Source organism: Acinonyx jubatus, chromosome D3, assembly GCF_027475565.1.
Source record: "Acinonyx jubatus isolate Ajub_Pintada_27869175 chromosome D3, VMU_Ajub_asm_v1.0, whole genome shotgun sequence".
Taxonomy (NCBI): Eukaryota; Metazoa; Chordata; class Mammalia; order Carnivora; family Felidae; genus Acinonyx; species Acinonyx jubatus.
The window spans coordinates 25,900,214-25,921,681 of NC_069392.1; the positions used below are offsets into that span (position 1 = coordinate 25,900,214).

The following is a 21,468-nucleotide window of genomic DNA, read 5'->3' on the forward strand; positions in this document are numbered from 1 at the left end:
CCCTTGACCTACTGCATCAGAATCTCCAGGGTCCAGGCTCCAAGAATCTATACTTTCCAGCTTTCTCTACTGTGGTGGTGAGGCAAAAGGATAGTGTACCACAGAGCCCTTATTACAGCTCCTGGCATAAAGTAAGCTCACATTAAATGTCAACCTCCTTCCTCGCCTCCTTTTAAAATGACAGGTTATGGGGAGATAATCCAAAAAGAGGAGCTTAAGCAAGTAAATATAATATTTCCTTTTCTTTTTTTTCCCCTAGCCTCTTGGACACTCCTGACATCTGCAATACCATTTATGTCAAGCCTATATGAGTGAACATAAAATTCCCCGGGGAAAGTGCTATATTGTAATCCATAAATATCTCCCGGATGTCTGCAAGGGCACAACGCCGCGTAGGGTTCTGGGCGAAGCTAAAGACGGATGGAAGTGTTGAGTCAGCCTTGCCTCCTGTGTAGGTTGAGGGTGGCGAATTAGGAAAGTTGCATTAACTTTCGGTCCCTGCGGTCACAGGAGCACATTTCCGCTGCTGAGCGCCGAGGGGTGCCGGTGACATCTTAAAGAACCGACACAATTTTCCAAAGTGCCCACTTTATTACTGACGCTGGGTGGCTATGGGAGCTGCGCGATCTTCCATATCCCTTAACAATCTACACAGACATCCCACCTCCTTCGTGAACCTCCATGGGTTCCTCGCTGGAGCTGGGGAAAGCCAGGGGGTTGAAAAGCCTCCCGTTTCGGGGTACAGATGAGGAGACTGAAGTCTAGAGAAAACAGGGGGCTTGCCTAAGGTCATATCGACTGAGCTGCCTTGGGGACCCCATGTGGATGCGACCATACTTCAGCCACAGGCCTTTCCTGCCTCTAGGCTTTTGCACTGGCTGTTCCTCCTGCCCAGAACTCTCTCCGTGCCAACTTGCACTCACCCTTCCATAAATGTCACTTCCTCCAGTAAATGCCGCTTCCTCCAGGAAGTCTTCCCTGATTGTTCCTCCCCCACCCCATCCCCGCTCCCAAGACCAGATGGGCAAGTTAAACTTTCTCTTAACACTCAGCATGACTCCAAACTTCCAGAAGGCAGAGACCACATCTGTCTTGTTTACAGCTACATCGCATGATGCAAAGTAGGCGCTTGATAAATTCCTGCCGGCTGAGTGAGTGAAGGGACTCTGCTTCCTGAACTGCTTCGGACTCTGTCCCTCCATGCCCACCACAAGCCTGGGCTCCACGCCAAGGGAGTGAGGGTAAGTGAGAAGCAAAGGTAGGCGCCCCGGTGCTCCCTCTCCTCCTTGCCCCCCGAACCACCACTCCTGTTCCTCACTTACCCAGAGCTGCTCAGGGTTCATTTGCTTTACATATTCATGCTATACCTGGGGCGCCTGGGCAGCTCAGCGACTAAGTGTCCAACTCTTGATTTCAGCTCGGGTCATGATCTCATAGTTCGTGAGTTCAAGCCCCGCATCGGGTTCTGTGCTGACAGCATGGAGCCTGCTTGGGATTCTCTCTCTCTCTCCCTCTCTCTCTGCCCCTCCCTCGCTCTCTCCTCCCCACCCCCTGCCTCAAAAATAAGTAAATAAACGTTTCAAAAAAGTATATATTCACGATACCTAGTCACACTTTCTTGAAAAGGGGGTCCCCGACTTATAACCACTTTGAAATCACGGCAGCCTGAGAAATGCCCCAGGAGACATCGCTTCCCAGAGAAGCATCAGGAAACAGCTTTGCTTCCCCCTTGAAAAGCTGGTTTGTTTCTACCTTGGGGTAATAAAGAGCAGGCAGCTCACATTTCCTTTTTCTCTCTGGCCACCAGGAATTTTAGAGCAGGAACCATGAAGGCTGTAAGATTGTATGCTTTGTGGTTCTGTTTATGCATTCGCTGTCCCCCAAACTCCTTAGTGTCTGCTTTAGTGTGTGTTTCTCTGGCTTGGATTGCTTTATTTATAATGTTTCTGTTTTAGGGGTGCCCGGGTGGCTCAGTCAGTTGAGCATCCAACTTCGGCTCAGGCCATGATCTTGGGGTTCATGGGTTCCAGCCCCGCCCCAGGGTCTGTGCTGACAGCTCAGAGCCTGGAGCCTGATTCGGATTCTGTGTCTCCCCCTCTCTCTCTCCCTTCCCCCTGCTCATGCTCTGTCTGCTCTGTCTCTCTCTCTCTCAAAAATAAACATGAAAAATGTATATAATGTTTCTGTTTTATTATGCAGACATTCTATATGCTGCTTGAATCAATTCCTTTGTGGAATGGGGTGGGCATATCAACAGACAAGCCAACAAATAAAATCCTCGTCTGATATGTCACAAAGGGTGCTGGAACTAGATAGAGTATTTGATATTTCTGCCTACTTCCCCTTAGTTGTTTTGTGGTTCCCAAAGAGCTAGTGCTCCAATCTTCCTCGAGGCTGTGCATGTAACAGGTGTTCTGGGTGCGACGGAGTCATAGGGCACAGGCCCCAGTTCCCTGGCACCCTCTCTCTCTGTCTCTGAGCCTCAGCTTCCACATCTGTGAAGTGGGGATATACTGACATCTGACCATCTAAGGTTCTGGGGGAGATTCCTGAGATATGAGCCAAGAGCTGAGTCTGGTATGCAGACGGCACTCAGTAAGCCTCAGATACCAGGCCAACAGCTATTTCTTGAGCACCAGCTAAGTACCTGGGCTCATTCTAGGCTCTGGGGAAGCCTGATCAGTAGCATTAACAAAGCACCCTGCCTTCCTGAAACATTCTAATGGGGGAGAGCAGCATGGAGGAATTTTTTTTTTTAAATACTATCGAAGAAGATGACAGATACTGTAAGGGAGAAGACAGGAGCTAAGGGCATGGGAAGTGGATGTGGGGTGGGGGTGGGGCTGCTTTCAAGAAGATGATCAGGGCAAGCTTCTCTGAGGTGACCTTGACGCTTTGCAGGATGGGAGGAGTGGGCTACATCATGGAGGACCCAAATGCTGAACCTGGAGGTCTCAGGGGTAATCGGGAGCCATAGAAGAATGAGGAGCAGCTGAGTGAGGTGAGGCGTTGTGTTGCCTTCCAACAACCCCCTACCGCACGGGAGCCAGCATGGGACAGGGCATCGGCCTGGGACAGGGCTTTCCTACCTGCTCCAGCTGCTTGATGGTGTTTTCTTGCTGACTCTGGATTTTCTCATGCTCCAGGGCGCTGGATTCCAGATTCCAGAGCCTCTCCTTCAAGCCAGCAACACAGTTTTCTCCCAGAGAGGACAACCCCAAGAGCTCCCGCTTATGGGCCTGCAACGTCTCCACCTCCTGCTTCAGCTGCGAGGTTTCCTGCTCTTTTTGCTGGAGACCAAGGGGGCAGAGATATAGAGTCATGTGACCACATGCCCCATCCACCAGGGAACCGCCTGACATCCCTACCTTGGCCTGGCAGCCCCAGGAGCCACCCCCCCACCCCGCCGTGGGACACGAAGAGCTGCTCCCTGGGACAGCTCACACAGCACGGGTGGAGGCCTTTTGGGGGAGCAGTTACCACTCCCCACCCAGAGTTGGGCCTCAAAGCACATAAAGGGAGTGTTTGTCCATTTGTAAGCTGGGTATCTGCCGAGGCTGGGATGTAGACATTGGGGCAGAGAGGCAAGGTGTCCAGAAATGACTCGTTCAGGTTAGGAAGTCAGCTCCGAGGCCAAAGAACTTTGGGCTAGATCAAGAGGGAGCTGAATTCCAGGCTGAGAGCTCTTTTAGGGGTAGCAGGGAGCCACAGAAGGGTGAGGAACAAATGAGTAAGGTGCCTGTGTTGTACTTTAATAAAACCCCTCTGTGCTGGAAGCCTGCATCGTGCCCCTGGGTGGGGCAACGACGACCTCCTTCTTTGCCCAGCCTCTCCCGCCTGCCAGGTGGGCACCTTGAGAGTGCTAGGGAGATCTCATTATCAATATTCCAACTACTTTTTGTTGTGTTAGGGCACCCTGGGATCCATGACCCCAGCTGGCGGGCAGACCAGCATACCCCCCCAGAGTTCTCTCCCCGTCACTATTTACTGCAGGTGCATGGCAGGGAATGGCGGGGGCAGGGGAGGTTCCCGGAAGCCAGCAACTAAGAGCCAAGATGGCTCCATGTGCCCCCCCCCCCGCCAACTCCACCCCATCCCTTACCTTCAACCGCTGCTGAAGCTGGCCCAGTTCCCATCGGACACTGGTGTTCTCCTGGGTCACTTTCTCTCGAAGACCCTTCTCAAACACAGACTCACCCAGGGCCTGGGCCAGCTGCATGTCAAACCTGTTCAAGCACAGCAGATGTCATGGCACTGGGGCGGAGGACGAGGAGGGCTGGAGAGAGGTGGTTAGCTTGCTGAGAACCGTGAGGCAGAGAGAGGGGGCCCCAGACGACGGGAGGTTTTGCTCCGTGCTTTTGCGTAAGGTTGCGGACGTGCGGTTGAAATTTGCAACGCCAGAGAGCAACTTTTAGGGTTCACGTGGAGTTTCAGCAAAAGTAGTGGAGACTTACATAAAACACAACATGCATAAGTAAAAATAATAGAATAAAAGTATATACAGATACGGGAAAAGAATTAAAAAAAACCTTACAGAGCGATAGAAAAATCGCACCTATCTGGTTTGCCCATATATGCCAGGAAATTGTTAAATCTACAAGACCTAGGTGGGGGGGGGGGGGGGGCGGGTCACGCACACATTGACCCGTGAAGGAGTGAATGCATATATCTGCACAAACAAGAGATATTTTACATTTCACCCCCTCTATATCATCTGGTTTGGGCACGCATACGTTGCATTAGAGCACTGTAATTACTGATAAAAGGTTGGACATTAATACATTCAGTGTGGTCCTCATTTGTCATCTCAGAAAAAAAACCACAAAGACTAGCCTGTCCTCTTGGGGGCTGGCCAGGGAATTAGGAAATGCCTCATTTGGGGGCTCCCTGCCCCTCACCACTGGGTGAGAAGAACTTCCTGGATTCGATATCATTCCATGCAGTTACCTTGGTCCTATATCCCTATCACAGATGAGGAGATCAGTACAGGAGGCTTTGGCAAGCCTCAATAAGATGTGATCTTGGTCACCTGCCCTTGGCCCACACAGAAAGTGCCACTGCTCCAGGGACCTTGGTATGGCCAGAAGGGTTAAACTGGGCATGGGGTTGGGGTCTTAGTGAGAAGAAAGTCCCCCTTGTTACAAGATTATCCAATGTATCTTAAAGCTAGATGGTCATTCAAAGCCTCAGACTCCTGAGAAAGCTGATCATGGGTCACAGGAGGGGGTCCTCCTGTTGGAAGAGCCCAGGAGTTTTCTGATTGGCCATTGGTGACATCATTCAAGAGGCGCCCCCGGCCACCCCTGTGAATGGAAACGTTGTGATGGTGATAATGACCCAGGAGTCCCAAGGTGCCGGACTCTGGGCTGAGGTCCATGTGGTCTTTATAACAATTCAGCAAGAAACATGTAATGATATCCATTTTATAGAAGAGGAAACTGAAGTTCAGAGAGGCAGAGTGATTCGGCCCTAAATTCCAAAGTGGCCGAGGTGGGCTTGAGCCCAGCTTCTCTACTATCTCAGCTAGTCCCCCATCTAACTGGGGCAGGTGGGATAAGGCAGTGGGGGCCAGACAGTGACCGATGTTTCAGAGGAGACCTTGACTTAACAGGCCACCCGATGCCAAAGAATGGCTCCTACGGACTCCAGCTTCTGGAACACACTGAACAACCACCTGCCTGAGGCCAGAGGGATTCACACACATGCCTCACCCCACTAGAAGCAGGCCTGGGGTCTAACTTCCAGTATGTGTGGGAGTTGGTGAGCCCAGCACAGGCCCCACCCCAAGGAGACAGGCTCGGAGCTCCATCGGCCCTCAGAACCGAGCTCTGTGACCCATGGGGTAACCGTGGCAACGATTAGCCAAGCCCAGATGGAGCCACTTTGGGCCACTCTGAACTTGGAAACCACGCTGGGGACAGGGAACTCCCCTGCATGGAGACATCAGTCCATCCAGGGCTCAGCAAACTAAGGAGGCGGCTACCTCTACGATTTGATTAAAGTTGGAGAGATTATGAAGAAGTATTGCTGACTTCTAGATCTTTCCCTCCCTATGGTTATTTTGCCCAGATTCCTGCTTGGGCCTCTAGCCTCCCTGCTATATTGCTGGACCACCTAGAAGGATAATGGCTGCCATTTGCAACGAGCGTCAAAACATGAATTAACTTCTGCCAGGGGATGGTAGAGGGGTAGGGAAGCATCACAGGACAGGTAAGTCTTGGAAGGAAGAAATGGGATCTTTCCCAGGAGGGCGCCATGGGGAGGTTCTTGAGAGCCTGGAATGAAAGATTCTGACCAAGGGGGTCGGGAATGACCAGAGGGATGGAATTTTCTGGCTGCATAACCTCCACAGAGAGCCCCCAGACCCCTCAGAGAGCGGAAACCCTACCTAGAGCCTCTCAGAACAGGAACAGAAACCACAGATGAAAGCCAACGTTGTCACAGCTGGCAGAAACTCAGGGGATGTTAGAGTCCCCACCTCTCAGTTTGCAGACAGGGTCTGTCGGAGCTATTATTCAGCAATAGGTGGCCTGCTTAAGTCAAGGACTCCTCTGAAACATCAGTCTCTCTGGCCCAGAGAGGTGGTATCATTTGACAAGGTCACACAGGAACTGGCCAAGGAAAGACAAAGCCATTTTCCCCACTGCAAGGACAAGGTTCAGCCAGAATACCCAGGCAGGTGGAAAAGGAAACAGAGTCAGATTATCAATAAAAGATTAAATAACCTCTCTCATTTGAGGGGGGCATGCTAACAACCCCCCAAAGACTTTTTGTTTTCACATGAAGAAGTCAGCTCAGAAAAGATCAAAGTGATAGGGCACCTGGGTGGCTCAGTCAGTTAAGCATCTGACTCTCAGTTTCGGCTCAGGCCATGATCTTGTAGTTTGTGGGTCTTAGCCCCGTGCCTGGGTCAGCACTGAGAGTGCGGAGCCTGCTTGGGATTCTCTCTCCCTCTCTCTGTCCTCCCCTGCTCGTGCTCTCTCTCTCTCTCAAAATAAATGAACTTTAAAAAAAAGAAAAAAGAAAAGCTCAGAGTGAGAGAAAGAATATTTAAAAAAGTTTTTTTAATGTTTATTTATTTTTGAAGGAGAGAGACAGAGCGTGAGCGGGGGAGGGGCAGAGAGAGAGGGAGACACAGAATCAGAAGCAGGCTCCCAGCTGTCAGCACAGAGCCCAACGCGGGGCTCGAACTCCCAGACCGCGAGATCATGACCCAAGCCGAAGTCGGACGCTCAACCAGCTGAGCCACCCAGGCGCCCCATACAGGAAGAATATTTAATTATGCAGACCCAAGTTCAAAATCTGTGCCCCTCCCATGAAAATATAATTCAGCTTGCCACCTCTTGGAAAAGAAGTGCCTTGAGCAAAACCACATCCTAGTCACATTTTCCAGTATTTTTAGTCCAGACTGTCTGAAAGAGACTGTGTCTCATCTATCATTAGAGGTGGTCTGACTCCAGACAGGACCCCTCCCTGCACACCATCACCCTCACCAGCAAAGCTGCAGAAGTCAGGCACGGCCAGGGTGTCCAGGGATTAGATGAGCACAGGCACTGAGGTTTCGCATGTGCAAACTCATGGGTGCCAGTCTAGGCTCTACCATTTGCTGAGCTATGACCACATCCCGACGGGAAAGCAAGCGTGGGAACCAGAGTGCAGGGTGCAGCTTCAAGGTTGGCATCTCGTTCATGCACAGGGCCCTGCGTACGCCAGAAGTGCTCATGTGATCGGAGAGCCTAAGTGCCGACTGAAAAGGGAAGTGAGTCGATTTGGGGCCTCCCCCATTCTCTGGCCCCATTTTCCGCAACGGGGCTAGGAGCCGGGATTCAGTCTGTGGAGCCTACCAACCCCATCACTTAGTCCTCGCTACAATGGGGTATTCCCATCCCCCACCTAAGGGTAAGGAACTGAGGCTGAGGGGGTTGGATGACTTCTCCAAGGTCATACAACTAGAGAGAGGCACAGCTCGGACTTGAACTGGGGTGGTCTGACATCAGCCCTTGCTCTCCCGCCCACCGTGCTCGGGTGTCCTCGCCCTCCACGGCCATCTCTTCACTTGACAAAGGGGGTTGCTGAGGCCCAGAGAGGCCAAGAAAGCTCCCCAAGGTCACACGGTCGATTGGTTGTAGAGCGAGACTGGGGAACAGAAAAGAATGGCTTTTTGCTGCATGCTTGGGAGAAGCCTACAGGAGTAAGTGTGAGGGGTGGGGAGGAAAATGGGAGCAGAACGAGGGGTGAGGGGTTCCACCTTGTGGATGAGGAGCCCCGACAGGAGTGAGGGGGCTGAGGAGGAGAATCTGGAGACCCCCAGGAGGCCTCAGCATTGACGCAGCCCACCCTGGAGCCCAGCGACGGCGTGAAACGCAACTCACTTCTTCTGCTTCTTCTCGAGCTCGTGACTCCGGCTTTGCTGGTCCTCCAGCTGGAGGCGGGTGTCCTCCAGGTCACAGGTCAGATGGTGGCACTTCCTCTTTAGCTGGTGAGCCATTTTCTTGGCCCCCTCATAAGCGCTCTGCAGCTCCCCGAGCTGTGGGAGTGAGTCACAGAATGAGCTACCCCTCTCCGCCCGCACTGGACGGGCTTTCCTCTTTTTCTTCTTCTTCTTTTCTTTAATCACAACAGCGTTTTTATTTATTTATGTTTAATTTCATTTTTTATTTTTTAAAATTTACATCCAAATTAGTTAGCATCTAGTGCCACAATGATTTCAGGAGTAGATTCCTTAGTGCCCCTTGCCCGTTTAGCCCATCCCCTCTCCCACAACCCCTCCAGCAACCCTCAGTTTGTTCTCCATATGTATGAGCCTCTTCTGTTTTGTTCCCCTCCCTGTTTTTATATTATTTTTGTTTCCCTTCCCTTGTCTACTTCTTATTTCAAGCAGCTGTCATTTCTGAGGTGAGCACAGTGGGAAAGAGAACAGGGACTGGGGTCGGAGAGACCCTGTCTTGACCACTTTCTGCCTGTTTCCCAGGGAGGAAGCTACTTCTCTGACCCCGTCTGCTCAAGAGGTGAGAAGGGGGCGGGGGTGATTCCATCAGTCTCTCAAGGTTGTTTTTAATTTTACTCAATAATCTTCCTGCCAAGGTGCCCCATAGAGTCTTTACAAGCCCTGCCTCCAAAGGAAGACTGAGGGCTGTATACCTAATAACCCCATCAGCCGGCATCATCCCAGAGCCCATGTGGGGATTAGCCATGGAGCAGCCAAAATGGTGGCCATAGAAGATCTGGCCAGGAGATCTGAGAGATGGGCTCTGAAGGTTAGAGCAGTAAATGGCCCTTCCGACGGGCTGAATTACACGGGGATACACATGACCGTGAACAAACAGAAAAGCAAAGCCTCTTGCATCTTTTTCGAGGAACCCCCCCCCCCAGATGTCCTCGTTTGAATCTGGGAGAGAGGACAACTCAGCACACTCGCTTTGAAGAAATGGCCTCATTAAAGAATTTCTTTAAATAAGCAAAACTCTGAGTTAATGAAGCCTGTAATTCTAAATTCAGTATTTGATGGCAAATGGGATGTTTTCTTATATTCTGCTGCTCAGGAAAGGTTGCAGCTTTATTACTTTTTAATGCAGCATGAATAGCCCGCCCCCCCCCCCCCATTCCTTGGGGAACCTGACCCGCCTTTATAATTTGTTATTAAAGAACTGTGCTATTTTCCTGCAGTTGGGTTTAGCCACAGCTCAGGATGTTCTTGGGGAGTAGACATAATGCCCTTCTGGGAAGTGACCACTAAAACCATCAACACCATGGAGGATCCTGAGTTTTACTGCCATTATTTATCAAATCCCATGTGATCTCACCCTGGCCCACCTCTGCAGGTGATTACACAACGCTTTTCTCTCACACTGAGGAGATAGATATAGATATAGATATAGATATAGATATAGATGTAAATATAGATATAGATAATGGCAAGACAGGCAAATATGGCCTCCATTTTCAAGGCGCTTATGACTAAAGGTGGGGAGGGACCAAGAAGTAAGCAGATAATTACAATACACCATGATGAGGTTTATACTTGGGGACCCAATTCAGAGGCACCCAAACAATCTGTATCGGGGAGACTTTCTGGTGGGAAGGACATGTAAGCTCAGATCTTAAAGATAGTTGAAAGTATCCAGGTAGGAGAGAGAGAGTATTCTAGGAAAAGGAAACAGCATGTGCAAAGGCCCAGAGGTGAGGAAGAACAAGGCAGTGCAATGGAACAGGATAGACAGCCCAGAAATAGACTCAGAGAAATCTAGACAAGTGGTCTTTCACAAAGGGGCGAAGCTGATACAATGAGCCAAACAGTCTTTTCAACAAACAATACTGGGACAACTTGGTCATCCACATGCAAAAAAAAGAGAATCTTAACACAGATCTCACACCCTTCACAAAAATTAACTCAAAATGGATCATAGACCTAAATGTAAAATGCAAAACCTTGAAGTTCCCAGAAGATAATGTAGAAGAAAACCTTTATGACCTTAGGTTTGGCAATGACTTAAAAAACATTTTTAATGTTTATTTTTGAGTGACAGACACAGAGCATGAGCAGTGGAAGGGCAGAGAGAGAGAGAGAGAGAATCTGAAGCAATCTCCAGGCTCTGAGCTGTCAGCACAGAGCCTGACACAGGGCTTGAACTCACGGAGTTCGAGATCATGACCTGAGTCGAAGTTGGATGCTTAACCGACTGAGCCACCCAGGCGCCCCTGGCAGTGACTTTTTAGAAATGCACAAAAGCCATGACCCATGAAAGAAAGTTTATAAGCTGGACTTCATTAAAATTTTTAAAAAATTCCATGCTGCAAAAGACACAATCAAGAAAATGAAAAGACAAGCCACAAACTGGGAGAAAATATTTGCAAAAAAGCCTGTCAGATAGAAAATTGTTATCAAAATTATACAAAGAACACTTAAATCCAACAAGAAAACAACTCAATTTTAAAAATGGGACAAAGATCTTAGTGGTAGAAAGAAATGAGCTATCAGGGTGCCTAGGTGGCTCCGTTGGTTGAGCATCCAACTCGATTTAGGCTCAGCTCACGATCTCGTGGTCCTGGGATCGAGCCCCGCATGGGGCTCTGCACTGAGCATGGAACCTGCTTGGGATTCTCTCTCTCTCTCTTTCTCTCTCTCTCTCTCTCTCTGCCCTTCTCCCCTGCTCTCACTCTCTCTCTCAAAAAAAATTTTTTTAAAAAATGAGCCATCAAGCTACGAAGGATGTGGAGGTAACTTAAATGCACATTACTAAGTGAAAGGAGCCAGTCTAAAAAGTTTACATGCTGTAGGCTTCCAACTATAGGACATTCTGGAAAAGGCAAAAGTATGGAGGGATGAATTGGTAGAGGGGTGTACTGATAAAGCGGACAGGATTTTTATGGTAGTGAAAATACTCTATAAAGCTACGATGGTGGATACATGCCATTATACATTTGTCTAAACCCACAGAACGTACAACGACAGGAAGGAACCCAACGTAAACTATGGACTTTGGGTGATGATGATGTGTTAATGCAGGTTCATCCATTGTATCAAGTGGACCTCTCTGGTGGGGGATGTTGACCATGCAGGAGGCTATAAAGGGGAATCATGGGAAAGTACCTTCCGCTCTATTTGGCTATGAACTTTAAACACATGAGTGTGGTTGGACCCGGTGTGCTAGGGCTGGTATACCCACTTAGGAGAGCGGATTCTCCTCCCAGTTCCACACCCAGTGATATCACAATGGTAGGTGGAAACTGTCCCCTGTGGGAATATTTATGCCATGGACATTGGAAATTGGCAAATGCTACCCATCGGGGTGTTTATTTTCAGAGGGCCAGTTGCCAGCACGCCACTAGTTGAAGGGTAGACTGGTCAGAATGTACAAATAGGGGTAGTTGGAGACAATGCAACACAGGCAAAGAGGTCAAACTATCCCTCCATTCACCTAGAGAACACGAGGGACAAATACATTATATTTGTAACATCCAGCTGCACATTCAAGAAAGAAAGGGAAATTTGGGGATACCCAAAATGCAAAGGACACAAAACGAAAGCAGTAATCGCAGACGCTGATACTCTGGCAGACAGGGTGGAGGAGAAGACGAGCCGCGGAAAGATCCAGAAATAACACTGAAGATAATGGCTGTGTTTGAATGGCCAGACAGGGACGAGAGACAAAGCCTCGGGGGCACAGAAGATGAAAAGTTGGAATGAATACCCCTGCATTCATTCAGGACCCTCAAAGACCTGGGCCTTGGGGCAAGGGGACAGGAAATGATCCACCCACTGGCCTGGAAGGTGGTCAGAAAACCTGGTGCACTCTGGCTCTGGGTGGGGGAGAAAGTATTCCCCTAAGAAATCCAAACCCCGGGTCTGTGCCTCAGGGGGGTTTAAAGCTCCAAGTGGCACCTGGCACAAGTTGCAACAGTCTGAAACGGAGAGAATGTCACATAGTCTCAGGGGCTGCTGTAGAAGACAAGGCAAAAGTGTCCCATCTCGAGAGAGACACTCACAACCCTGTAAACAGAACCGCCATGAAAAGCAGTAAAAAGTTTCTAAAAATTTCAAAGTAAGATCAACTGACAATACAAAATAATGAAACACACACACACACACACACGCACAATTCACCGTAAGACAGGAAGCAAAAGGAACATTCCACCATGCGGACCACCTGGGGTTCCCGTGGCAGGAGTAGAGGGGCATGTTGAAGATGAGCTCACAATCAAAACTGACAAAACACTCAAGAGAACGATCCGCCCTGAGAGTCAGCGTAATTTGCAAAGACAGAACAGTCTGAAAGAGACTCTGAAAGATCTCTTGGCCGCAGTGTGGCAGGTGGTTGAGGGGAGAGGCTGGAGGCAAGGAGACCAAGCAGGAGGCTGTTGCTCTGGTCTAGATGAGAGATGGAGGTGGCAGATTGAGGCAAAGGGAATGGATAAGATTTGACTATTCTAAGGGCTTATTAAAATCATTTTATAGAAGAGAAGATCTGAGGCCCAAGATCTGAGGTTCTTTATTCCAGAGTATTCTTTCCCCATGCAGAACACGCACACGTAGACAAAGTATTTCCCACCTCCCACAGCGACTCGCATTTGTAACAACAGTGGAGGTGCCAAAACATGAAATGGGGGTGCTCTCTTTCTCCCTCCCCAGGTTCAGCCAATACCTTGAACGGTGGAGGTAGGAACCTGCCCAATCTGACATTCTTGGGACCCAGACTAGCTACGACCTCTTACCTTCTGCTCCAGCTCTTTCCTGGATGTCAACTCGGAGTCCAGCCTCTCTTCAAATTGCTGTAGACGCTTCCGCAGGAAGTTGTTCTCCATCTGAGCACAGTCGAACCGCATCATCCATTCATCCGCTATTTGACAAAGTCAGGGAGGCCAGGATGGGAGGCTAGGTGAATCAGGGTGGTTCTCTCACACTCTCTTAGCTCTTTGATCATAATTTCACAGTATAGAGTTCCTGAGGCTTGATCTTGGACTTTAGGTTAAGAAATTCCGCTTTAAGTCCAAGGTTTAAAAAAAAAAAAAACAAAACACTTCTTCCAGGAAGCCTGTCCTGACCACTTCTGGTTGTCTAAAGTCATACCGTTCAATTCATCTACAAGCATACATATACTTTCCTTCTTCCAAGGAAATCCCATGACCTTCGAGGACCAGAGAGATGTTTTAGTCATGTATAGATCCTCAACACCCTCTAGGAGTGTCCCCTACCCACACAGAATATTTCCCCATATGTGATGATACAAGTTCACCAACTGGAATCACCTTACTGGCCAACCACCTTGGGTGGGATAGTACATACGCAGTGACTTTTGGTTAAATTATTTAATAAATAAACATTGAATAATAATTAAGGAGTCTACTGAATACATAGCAACAGAGGCATTGGTCCCAAGTTGCCTCTATGAGAGAACAATCCCTTGATTTAGTTTAAAAAAAATCACTTGCTGACGTGATGAAAACTGTTTGCATGAATAGAATGGGCTAGACCAGGTTAGGATGTCTTTGGATTTTCTGAGTAATAGAGTAATGCCCCTTAAGGTAATGGAGCTGTGGGAGACATTCCATATGTGGACAGCTGAAGATAGAGACCACTTCATTCATCTTTCCATCCGTCCACCCATCCATCTCTCCATCCATCCATACCTTCTTCCATCCATCCATCCACCCATTCCTCTCACCATCTATCCATTCATCCATCCATCCATCATCCATCCATCCATCCATCTCTCCATTCATCCATCCCATCCATCCCATCCATCCCATCCATCCATCCATCCATCCCATCCATCCCATCCATCCATCTCTTCATTCATCCATCTATCCACCCATCTCTTCATCCATCCATCCATCCATCCACCTGTCCATCCACCCATTCCTCTCACCATCCATCCATCCATCCATCCATCCATCCATCCATCTATCCATCTCTCCATCCATCCACCTGTCCATCCATCCATCTCTTCATCCATCCATCCATCCATCCATCCACCTGTCCATCATCCATCCATCATACATTATTCAATTTACCATGCACTGAAATGCCCACTGAGCAACACTACTTCATACCAGGCACAAAGGATAATGAAACAAATAAGAAACCACTGTATCTTCCAGCAGAAATCTAGTGGGGGAGACAACATACAAAAAGACAGCTACAATCTAGAATGATCAGAACTCTCGTAAGGCAAGCTTAGGGAACTCCAGAATAGAATTCAAACTTATTAAAGCAGCAAATGTTTTTGTTCATCATTGTGTCCACAGGACTTACTACAATGCCTGGCATATCATAAATGCCTCCTAACTTTCACTGGATAGGTGATGGATATTAGGGTGGATGGATAGGTCAGTACTGGGATGGACAGATGGAAGGAAGGAAAGAAGGAAGGAAGGACTCTTGGATAGATGGTAGGACTCAGGTCTTAGAAGAGGTGACCCCAATAGGGACTCCCACATAAGTAACCCAACCAGGATGATATAGTTGTAAGGAGTTAGAGCTTGTTCGAGTTTCCACTAAGGTAAATAATATCATGGTGGAAAAAGTATCCTGTGGGACCATGAGATCACGACCTGAGCCGACATCAAGAGTCAGAGACACCACAAAAGGGCCTCTTCAGATACCCCACCATGCATGGTGGGAAAACAGCTATGTTTTTCATAATTGATACTCCGGCTCCATCCATTGAGGAGCTGTGGTGGCATTGCTCGGGTGTGATTAAAGTGTTTATTGCTCCTTTTGACTTTCCTATATTTAACATTTGTTCCTGTAATGAGCATGTATTGCTTTCCTAATGGAAAACAAAATATTTGTGGATTGGCTTCCTGGAATGAGCCTCCAGGGCTGAGAGCCTCTATAGCATCGTGACGAATGTGCTCGCGAGCAAAGCACACCTCCCCCTCCCATCCAGTTCCCAGATCCTCCCAGAGAAAAACGAACTGGGGACTAGTGTGGGGGGGGGGTCTCAGTCCCAGTCGGGATGGAACTGGGGCCATGCTCTTCTGGGGGAAACTTTGCTGTCCTACCTCCTGGTTCTGTAAAAACCCATTTCCTCTCTCCCTGCTTGTACTGAGTGTCATGTGCCAGAGAACCCCGAAACTCCTCTGTAGATGCCTGCCCTGGGGGTGGGGGTGGGGGGCAGGAAGACAGGAAGCAAGAGGGGAGCGAAAAGCAAACGCACTTTGCCTCTTCACCGCCTCCTGACCTCCGTTCCTCTGAGCGTCCCTGACGTTTCTAGGGCAGACATCCTCTGGGGGCATGGAAGAAAGAATGTCAACGTTTTATAAAAGCTGACAGACACACCGGGCATCCTTGTCCCCTGACTCATTTAGGCTGGGGAGAGGAGTTGACGGAGGTGTCACCATGCCCGTTGAACCATGAGATGTGAGCCCCCAGGCAACTCCAGAAGCCCGGCTCCACCAGAAAACCCCGGCTCTGCTGAGCACACCTAACCGCTGGGCAACTCAGGGGCCTCGCCTTCTCTTCATCCAGTAACTGCTGAGCGCCTGGCACCACTCTCAAAGGGGGATGGTATGGGGCACGTGGGTGGCTCAGTCTTGATTTCGGCCCAGGTCATGATCTCGCGGTTCCTGAGTTCGAGCCCCGCGTTGGGCTTTGCGTTAACAGTGAGGAGCCCGCTTGAGATTCTCTCTCTTTCTGTCTCTGCCCCTCCCCTGTGCTCTCTCTCTCTCTCTCAAAAATAAACATTTTTCAAAATGGGGAGGGTAGTAGTTTCTGTGCCACAGCCTACGAACATGGATGGATGATGACCCCACTACAGCATTAGCAGTAAATAAAGTCACCATGCACGTGGCGTTAACCGCTTTCCATCAACCGCCTTTCCTATCAATCCATCCATCTGAAAGACGAGGGAGCCAAAGCACACATTTCTCTGCCCAAAAGCCACCCACCTCAAAGAGATTCAAGTCCAGATTCAAATCCAGAAATGCCATTTCACAGATGCTGCATGTAACCACCGAAATGCCTTAACCTAAAATCCATGTCGTCTATATCAAAACTATTCATGTAATTGTAAAGGGGCCTTGCCATAGAGTCACTGTTGTTTGGGTCGTTCTTTGCGTTATTACTGACCTGTACCTGTCACCTTGATAAAGGACTATCTGGGATATTGTTGGCTTCTCTGTTTAACGTCTGCACCAGACTGGAAGCTCCAGGAGGGCAGGGCTGTGGCCGTTTGCTCTGACAAAATGACAGCCCCTGATGCAGCCTCTGGGGCATACTAAGTGCTCAGGGCGAACGACTGCATGAATGAACGAATGAATGGAACAAAAGGATGGCCTGTTTTTCACCCCTGTCTAATCCCGAGAGTCCCGGTTTGCTTACCTCCTCCTGTGTGGCTCCTTTCCAAGTCACCCAACTGAATTTTCTGCTGCGCGTCTCCCAACTGCTTCTGGACTTCTCCCAAATTCTTCTGGACTTGCTCATACTTGCTCTGGAAGAAAGGCCCCAGGGTGTCAAACTGGAGCCCAGTGCAGCCTGGGCCTGGCCATCCCCCACCCCCCATGGTGGCTCAGTAACCAAGGACTGTCTACCCTTTACATAGTCCTCATCCAAGGCACCTCCAAGGTCAAGGCTTAGGAAGACACAAATGTCCTCCAGGACCTTGAACATGAGAGTCAGTAAGCCACTGCCTCTTGCTTATAGGCTTCCGGCTCCCACATGTGAGCAGACAAGGAGGCGGGTAGACCCAAAGACTCCCAGCCACCCTGCTCAGCCACACCCGCCACCACCCCTGGGCCACCCACCTTCAGCTCCTGGACCTCCCGGAAGGCCCGCAGCCGCTCTGCCCGCTCACTCTCTAGCACCTGGCAGGCCACGTCCCCCCTGAAGTGCTCATCAGCCAGCTCCGCAGTCAGTTCAGCAACCTGGAATAGGAGGGTTACAGCAGAGTCACTCGTGGTGAGGGGACGTCAACTCTTCTCCCCCCGGGCACCCTCCACAGGACCAGCCCAGACAAATCACGGGCTCTTGTGGCAAAAGGGCATCTCCGTGTAATGAGGCGGTTCGGGGTGTGATGGTCAGAATGTTATTGATCCCGATGTGTTAGAATTCTTGGCCCAATGCTCACTAGCTGTGTGACTGCCCCACGCAGGATGCCTGTCTGATTCTCGGTTTCCTCAGCTTTAAGGGGTGGGGCACGACTTAGAGAATTGTCTTGACAAGTAAATGAGATAATCCACATAAAGTTAGCGCAGTGCTGGCACGTAGTAAATGTTCAATTAAAGGAAGTTATCCTGGGTGGCTCAGTCAGCTGGGCGTCCAACCCTTGATTTCAGCTCAGGTCATGATCCCAGGGTGGTGGGATTGAACCCCACACGGGGCTCCACGCCGAGTGGGGAGCCTGCTTAATATTCTTTCTCTCCCTCTGTCCCTCCCCCTGCTTGCTCTCTCTCTTAAGAAAAATAGAAATTAAAAAAAAAAAAAGTTATTCTAGCAGAAGCTCTCCTTACCCATCCTTCAGCAAGCCATTTTGCTGGACGGATCAATGGGCTCCCCTTGGTAAGACACGCAGGTGCTCACCACACAAGAACGCCCTCAGCTAGGAAACCTCTCTGTGGCTCCCCGTGATCTACCTGCCTCCACCAGGGGACAGCCATGCACACCCAGTACTGGTTGTGTGTGTTCCCCACCCATTTATGCCTGTTACATTTCTTCTGTAATTACCGATTCAGTTAGCTCTTGTATATACCTATAAAACACGACCAGGCCAGGAGTTTCCACGAAAACTAAATGGAACGCGTTGGAAGAAATAATACGAGTTGTTTCTCAAAACTCTTAAAATCTGTGGGGCACCTGCGTGGCTCAGTCAGTTAAGCTTTCAACTTCAGCTCTGGTCATGCTCTCACGATTCATGAGTTCGAGCTCCGCATCCAGATCTCTGCTATCAGCACAGAACCTGCTTCAGATCCTGTCTCCCTCTCTCTCTCTCTCCCTCCTCCTCCTCTTCCTCCTCTGCCTCAAAAAAAAAAAAAATTAAAAAAACTCTTAAAATTTGTTTTTTTAATGTTTATTTTTTCTTGAGAGAATGGAGACAGAGTGCAAGTGGAAGAGGGGCAGAGAGAGAGGGAGAGAGAGAATCCCAAGCAGGGATCCTCGCTCAGCACAGACCCCAACACAGGGCTCAATCTCAAGACCACAAGATCACGACCGGAACAGATATCAAGAGTCGGACACTTAACCGACATGAGCCACCCAGGTGCCCCCAAACTCTTAAAATTCTAATTTTTAAAATGCATGTGTCTCGTCAAACAGTTTCAGGTGCCAAACTTATTTTTAAAAGAGGAAATTAAAAAATTCGGCTTATGCATTCAAACTACTTTTCCATTTGCTCTGCTTTAATGATATCAAAGCTGGAAATCACACGGTCACGTGTTAGGGGCATGGTTTAAGAAAGGAAGAATGTCTCAAGTCAGGTGCTCATACTCTGAAGGCTGTGGTCCAGAAATAGCGTGAGTTGTAGTCACGTTCAGGGGCAAAAATAAAAATGTTTATATCTTAGTGAAATCCAACTTGTGCTGACTTTTCCCCCCATCAGTGACCAACTACAGATGCCAAATGGGTCAAGGCTTCTGTGTTATTACTGTCCCAAAGTGCAGCCTTCCAGGTTCAAGGCTTTGCCAAAGCAAATGAGGCGAGAACCCGGGAGGTGGACTTTTATGACCAAGAGGCTTAGAAATGACCTTACGCAGCAGGGTCGCTCGGGAAACGGAGACTCCCTCTATGGGGGCAGTGGTCAAAGTCAAGACAGGGAAGGAAAAGAAAACAATAGAAGTAAGGCATGGGGTTCAAGTCCAGACACACTGTGTGACCTTGGACAAATCCCTTCTCTTGAGCTGTGAAACGCACTGCATCAAGGAATATCCATTGTCCTGCTGGCATTCCCATCCGATGCCACAACCGTTGTGACTGAAGATGTCTACACGCTTCACTCTCCCATGAAACCCTGTGTGTGGCACCAAGGAGCGGCTGTGGGGTGTTGTCACAGACACCAAAGGGCCCTTCCGGCATGGAATCCACCTGCCCTGCCCCCCAAGCTAGTTCCCGTCAGTATCATCAGCTCACAGGTGGTCTCAAAACTCATTCCTCTGCCCCATGAAGAAGGCAGATGAAGATCTGTATGTTTCGACATGAAAAACAAAAGCAAAAACAAGATATATGGCCAACGGTGGGGGAGAAAAGCAAAGTGGCAGAATAGGACGTTTGGCCCATGCTCGTTTTTGTTTTCTTTCTACTTGTACAGAAAAAGGCACTCTCAAACTGTTAATAGGGACTTTTTTTCTTGTTTTCCTAGAAGGGTGTGGGCTCATAGGGGACTCCGGTTTCTTTACGATGCATCTCTGCGCTGCTGGTAATCAGAAGAGCACAAAACAAATATCTTTAAAAAAATAGTCCCCCCAAATTGAGCTGCAAACAAATAAACCAGAGCTGCTGCTCTGCACGTTCTATGCTGCCCCCCTTTTTCTCCCCTCCACCTGCCCATTGGCTTCCCATCTTGGTGACCACACCAGTAGCTGCTCAGACCTACATGTGCCTTTTATAGAAATGGGGTGGGGGAGAGGCTTAGGGGGAGCATTCTGAAGTCACACAGCAAGTGAGTGGCAGAGCTGGGACGGGAGCCCAGATCCCTCTGGTCCAAGTAACCACCACTTAACAAGCCAGGGGCTCTCCCAGGGTGCACCGGGCTGTCTCTGGGGTGGGGATTCTGTTTGCTGTTCCTCCCACTGTCATCTTTAAAGTGTTCTGGGGGAAACATTTGCCCTGTAGTCCCCGGGGATGGCTGTTAAAATATTCCCAGTATATTCCTCAGTATTCCCAGAACGCCTACACCGTAACCTCTGTGGTGGGACCCGGGGATCTGAAGTTCAACACACTCCATGGTTGTCCTTAAGCACAACCAAGCTTAAGAATTACTGCCATAGAGGCCCTGGGTGGCTCAGTCGATTAAGTGGCCAACTCTTGGTTTCGGCTCAGGTCTTGATCTTGAGGTTCGTGGGTTCGAGCCCTGCATTGGGCTCCGTGCTGAGAGCTGGAGCCTGCTTGGGATTCTCTCTCTCTCTCTCTCTCTCTCTCTCTCTCTCTCTCAAAAAATTTAATAAATAAGTAAACTTTGAAAAAAGAACTGCTGGCATAGAAATTGCCAGAATCTCTTCCTAATCTTGGCCTCACACCTGGCTTTAGATGGGTTAGATTTCCTTACGGGCACACAACAGCACCGGCACTGGGGGAGCGATCATTTGCACTTGGCTCTGAACACAGGCTGGTACGATCCAGGAATGCCCTGATCATGCCCCTGATCCCCGCCTTCCCATCCCCACCACCAGTATCGAGCCTAAACACCAGGATCGTGTTCTCTCCGCCTTAGACAATTAGTACGAAATTTCATTTGTGCTAATCAGCCTGAGCAAAGGGAGCACAACATTAATTTAATGCATTAATTTTGAGTTCTACACAATCCAAGTCTGGAGTCCAAAGGACAATTAGTCCTCTCAGATTAGGGAAATGACAGACGCTTTTCCCAGAGACGAGTAGCCCCCGGCCTTCCCCTAGCCCCACAAATCCCTCTCCCTTCCCACATTTCAGGGCCCAAGGGCTTTATTCACAGAGGTGAGAGGTGGGCACTATGCCCAGAGTTATTAGGTGAGTGCAAAATGAAAACCGGTTTAATGAGGGAAGAGCCTGGTTTGCAAACCCAGAAGGGTCCTTGCCGATTACTCAGGCACCAATTAACTAGAAATTATTCTGAAAACCTCCCTGGATCCACCACTTAAGCCAAATCATCAGAAACTCTCTTTCTACTCAGGGACCATGACTCCAAAAGTCTGCTGGAGAGAAGCGGACAGAAATGGATAAATGTGCTGTACATGTGGCATACAGTCAAATAGAAATACTCCATATCCCGTGCCCTGGCATCACGGCAGCCTGAGGGAGATGGCAACAAAACATTTGATGGGCATTAAATGCTGAGCACA

At 49.1% G+C, this 21,468-nt stretch overlaps 1 protein-coding gene and 1 long non-coding RNA gene across 5 annotated transcripts in view; one reads left to right on the top strand and one right to left on the bottom strand.

The window, feature by feature from the left end:
• Positions 1 to 21,468, bottom strand: part of MYO18B (myosin XVIIIB) — a 255,506-nt gene that overhangs the window by 112,756 nt on the left and 121,282 nt on the right. For all 3 annotated transcript variants that reach the window (XM_027050907.2, XM_027050908.2, XM_027050910.2), the window contains 6 exons: positions 17,245 to 17,364; positions 16,823 to 16,931; positions 13,213 to 13,337; positions 8,373 to 8,527; positions 4,103 to 4,226; positions 3,090 to 3,290 (listed from right to left, as the gene is read on the bottom strand). In XM_027050907.2, the coding sequence (XP_026906708.2) occupies positions 3,090 to 3,290; positions 4,103 to 4,226; positions 8,373 to 8,527; positions 13,213 to 13,337; positions 16,823 to 16,931; positions 17,245 to 17,364 (834 nt within the window). The remainder of the gene's footprint in view (positions 1 to 3,089; positions 3,291 to 4,102; positions 4,227 to 8,372; positions 8,528 to 13,212; positions 13,338 to 16,822; positions 16,932 to 17,244; positions 17,365 to 21,468) is intronic.
• Positions 5,943 to 9,478, top strand: LOC113596668 (uncharacterized). Of its 2 annotated transcripts, none has more exons than XR_008291926.1 (4): positions 5,943 to 6,210; positions 7,697 to 8,479; positions 8,882 to 9,008; positions 9,085 to 9,478. It is a non-coding gene; the product is annotated as an uncharacterized LOC113596668 (long non-coding RNA). The 2 variants fall into 2 exon arrangements; XR_008291927.1 differs by having other exon boundaries at positions 8,972 to 9,008; positions 9,085 to 9,476.